This window comes from Gastrolobium bilobum, unplaced genomic scaffold, assembly GCF_033153095.1.
Source record: "Gastrolobium bilobum isolate Gb01-03AN ecotype WA unplaced genomic scaffold, APGP_CSIRO_Gbil_v1 utg16824, whole genome shotgun sequence".
Lineage (NCBI taxonomy): Eukaryota > Viridiplantae > Streptophyta > Magnoliopsida > Fabales > Fabaceae > Gastrolobium > Gastrolobium bilobum.
This window is the reverse complement of record NW_026899360.1, coordinates 809,627-813,972: the sequence shown is the minus strand read 5'-3', so window position 1 is coordinate 813,972 and position 4,346 is coordinate 809,627. Positions and strand designations below refer to the sequence as shown.

General features: G+C 36.0%; 1 protein-coding gene and 1 pseudogene across 1 annotated transcript; one reads left to right on the top strand and one right to left on the bottom strand.

Moving 5' to 3' along the window:
* Positions 1 to 806: 806 nt before the first annotated feature.
* LOC133289915 (anthranilate N-benzoyltransferase protein 2-like) lies at positions 807 to 2,180 on the top strand. Its single transcript, XM_061487943.1, has 2 exons — positions 807 to 1,307; positions 1,470 to 2,180. Exons 1-2 carry the CDS (start codon positions 807 to 809, stop codon positions 2,088 to 2,090), a joined length of 1,122 nt encoding a protein of 373 aa, XP_061343927.1. The 3' UTR covers positions 2,091 to 2,180.
* Positions 2,181 to 2,688: 508 nt separating this feature from the next.
* On the bottom strand, positions 2,689 to 3,987 carry LOC133289950 (naringenin,2-oxoglutarate 3-dioxygenase-like; annotated as a pseudogene).
* Positions 3,988 to 4,346: the final 359 nt, after the last annotated feature.

Here is a 4,346-nt window from a genome sequence, read left to right as displayed (position 1 = left end):
CTTGCCATAAATTTATCCAGAAATCAAACCATAGAACCACCAACACAGGCACAAAAGATTTAGGGTTCAAGATGATAAAAAATGTTGAAGTGGATTTGAGATTTTTTTGGTGAGAGATGAAGAGAACAATCACTTTACGAATAAAATTTGAGGACCAACATTACAAAGATGAAGAATTTCGATTTTTCAGAGTGATGAATTCTTGGTATGTTAAAAGATGATTTTCGCAAGAAGAAAAATGAATAAAGAAGGGCGCTCTTCTCTACCTTGAATTGTGAGAAGGCGTGTATATTTTGTTAAACGTTTAACAATTCCAATGGAAAAAGTAGGTGAACATTAATTGAGCTGTCAGTTTTTGAAATTTAAATTTTGAACTCCAATATTTAAAATTTGAAAATAAGATGAGCTGTGTGCCAATAAAAATGAGAACAAATCTGCACCATTGATTTGAGATAGCAAATGGTGTCCATCGATTTTGAGTTCAGATTATAATATCTTTTATATTTTTTTAATTTCCTGAATTATCAAAGAAGGAAAATTTTAGATTTGTGTAATGTGAAAGCAAACCTGAAATTGAAGGAGGAGCATACACATGGCAGAAGTTTCCCAAGAATGGGTTTGTATTAGAATATAAGATGTTCCCTCCTCCCATTTATTATTACATTCAATGAGCATCACATGTAGCAACTAACACTACCATTACACGACACAGCGCAATTGAAAAAGTTGCCCTTATAAGTACATCCGCTTCGTGTCACTCGGAATAAGACTATAATAAGTTGCAATAATTCTTGATAATAATAATAATGACGGAGGTGCATGACAATGGTGGCACACAAAACCATAGCCTCAAGAAGTTGCAGATTGTAGCTGTAACGAGTGTGAAACCAGCGAAGGAGACTGAATCACGTCAAGTTCGTCAAGTTTTGGTGAGTGACGATCACAGTGTCCACCCAAGAACCATTGATGGATGCTACCAAATAGTACTGTACTATGAGAAGTTGAATGAGGAGGAACGTAGTTGGTGTTTGGCTGGTTGGATTGTGGAGTCACTAACAAGGGCACTAATGGAGCACCCTCTACTTGCTGGTCGACTCCAAAGAAGAGGGGGGGTTGGTGGTGACACTCACAAGTGCTTGGAAATTGTGTCCAATGATTCTGGCATTCGATTCTTGGAGGCACGGTACCCAACGAGCTTGTCACAGTTTCTCGAGTTGAACAAAAAGGAACATCTTGAGGCCGAGCTTGTTTTCTGGAAGGAAATTGATGACCAGTGTCTTGAGTTCTCTCCCCTTGTTTACATTCAGGCAAATACTAGACTTTGTTTTTGTGCCAGTTCTGTTTATTTTTATAATTCTTATTTTGTTTAATGAAGCTAACACTTTTAAAGAGTGAAATACAAGGTGTTTGAACGTGAAATTTGAAGTTTTTGAATAGATTTGAGGTGCTTGTGTTTTATTTTTTTTCAGGTGACCAACTTCGAATGTGGAGGATACTCTATTGGTATCAGTTGCAGCCTGCTGTTGGCAGAGATTTTGATAGTTGAGAACTTCCTTAAGAAATGGGCTGAAATACACAAAATGTTACCCCAAAATGAAGAAATTAAGACACCCACATTTTACTACCCTGATCTCAAAATTCATGAGCCCCTCCCATCTTACATAATCAGCCAAACTGAAAACAAAAATGGAGTTCTAAGCACGGTATTCGAAGTAACTACCAAGGATGCAAATTTCAGCAAGGAATTAGCCCTGCTTTGTGTTGAGGATGCAGAACGAAAGCTAAACCTAAAAATGGGTTCAGATTTTTCTTTGGTCGTGAAAAAATCATCGGAGATCATCAAGGTAGAAAGTTGCTCCAAGAGTGGATACAATATGCAAGGATTGGGCCTAAAGAACCAAATCACTCGTGCCACGTGGAACGATTTTGGAGCGTACGAGGTAGCATTTCATGAAGGAAATAAGCCTGTCCTCGTTTCTTGTTGGATTGGATTCGTTGCTGATGTTGCACACGTTATGGCAGTCCCATGCCCAAAGGAGAATGCTTTTGCTGTGATTGTAGTTTCACCCCCTCTTGAAATAAAACTCTAAAAACATGTTTTGTACAATAAGGCCGGATAATATAACGTCTGATTAAATTTTAATACCCATCAGTTTCAACTCTTTAAGTCATCTTATATTTAGCACTGTATTGCATTTGATAATGTAATATATAAGATAATATTATTCAGTATTTGATAATGTACTGTATAATAATATATAAAATAAAAATAAATATTTTTAATAAATGTGGCCAGATAATAAATAATTTGTATAATTCTTCCAACTATATCACGTGATATTAATTTGTATAAAAATCTATCCATGAGTATGTAGGCCATCTTTAAGCTGCCTCGATAACAATTTATAATACAATAGTTAGGTTCTCATTTATCCATAACTGTTGCTTGTAAAGTTTGACGTGAACCTTCTTGTCTCCAGCATTTTAAGAAAAATCTTCATTCTCATTTGAACAGGTTTTCTCCTGGACTCAAGGCTCTGCTGTCCATCCTCATTTTCTTCTTCTGGTTGATTTTTTATTTCCATTTTCTATGTATGTTTCGTTGTGGTTGCTTTAGTTAACCAGGAAAACACAATTTCAATTTCATGAATGAATAAGTTATCAGGAAAACACAAAGAAGTCAAAAATCAACAGAATCCACTATTAAGCTGCCACATTGAAGAATATTGAATGCAATATTTCCAAGTAAAATGACAGTAATCAATGCTTCTAAATTCTGGAAGAAACATTGTTCTCCATAATCAGATGGGATAGTAATGGTACCAATTAAATTCCAAGTTGCAAGCTTATGAATAACAAGGAGAGTGACATGTTTACCAATTCCACTTAACCTTTATACAAAAAACACAATATCCTTTTTTCCTAATATATTTTTGCGGGGAAAGATATTGTGACAATCAAGTTGTGTTACTACCAAGTGACTACCAATCAATCTCACCGTTAAATCGATTATGTTGATCCAACAGTTATATTTATATCCATCTTTGTATGGTCATGATTCCCCATATTTAAAGTGAAAGCATTAAATATGAGAAATCATAATCATACAAAGGTGAAAATAAATATAAAATATTAAATTTGAGAAATCATCACCATACAAAGATTGAAATAAATATAACAGTTGGATCAATATAATCGATCTAACGGTGAAATTTATTGGTAGTCACTCGCTGGTAACACAACTTCTTACACTATCCTTCCCCTATTTTTGCTCCTTAAATTTTACGCTGGCCTTGAAAAGGGTCATTTTTGTTTGAAATGTTGAATTGATTATCCAGAGTTTGTAACTAAAGGGGCATTTTTGTTTACCTCATTTTGGTCAACCAAGAGAACAAGAACAACACCTGACAATGGCTGCACAGTGACCCAACCCAACCACCATTCTTCAGAACCTGAAGACCTCCCACATCATCTTGGATCAAAAGGGTAATAGCATCCATATCAGAATGTGATTGCAAACTAAATGTGAGGTCTGGTTTGGGACATGAGGGTAATAGCTAATAGTGATGTTTTGATAGAAATCCCCAACAACATCTTCAATTCACGACGCTCGCAACCCAAGACTCTTCGATATCAAAGCAAGCAACTTTTGCGCCAGAACATTCATCTCATCACTGTACCTCGCCACAGATTCCCTGTAATCGGAGGGAAAATTGGACCACCGATTAGGGTTCCAGCGAGAAAGGGGAAGAGTGTGGTGGTCGAAGTAGTCCCTCCAATCAAGGAGCATGTCTTTTTGTTGCTGATCGGAACTCACGAGTATCCGGCTTTCGTACCCCTCCGCGCGGCGGCGGCAGAGGCGCAGGCGTATCGAAGCTTCTCTGAGATGGGACAGTCGTTGAAGAAGGCGAGACCCATGTGCCGCGCAACGTCTTAAGAGGGTCGTCGGAACGCCGTGATTGGTAGAAGAAAAGGGGCAGAAGGATTATAACGGGCAAGAGAAAGATGAGAAAGAATTAACCTAATTCATCAATCCATTATTACTCCTAATTCCACATTATTTTAATATATTAAGTAATTATATTGTATAAATTTATACTATACAATAATTATATTAAATAACTAAAAATATCATATATATAATATAAACTTATCCTATCATATCTTATAAATTTCCTGAACTGATATTGATTGTACCAATATCATTTGCTTATTGTTAATCTTTGAAAGGTTTGTTTCCCACTTGAGTGATCTGCCAATTCTGAAAAAATTCATCAGCTTGTATGATTGCTAGCATATTAAGAACTTTCATAGATTAATTGCAATTTCTGTAATTTAAAAAAAAA

Excerpts from the sequence above, each read along its gene's own strand:
- LOC133289915 (XM_061487943.1), top strand. The coding sequence starts at position 807 with ATGACGGAGGTGCATGACAATGGTGGCACACAAAACCATAGCCTCAAG. Across the intron at positions 1,308-1,469 it reads CTCCCCTTGTTTACATTCAG|GTGACCAACTTCGAATGTGG; the intron begins GCAAATACTAGA and ends ATTTTTTTTCAG.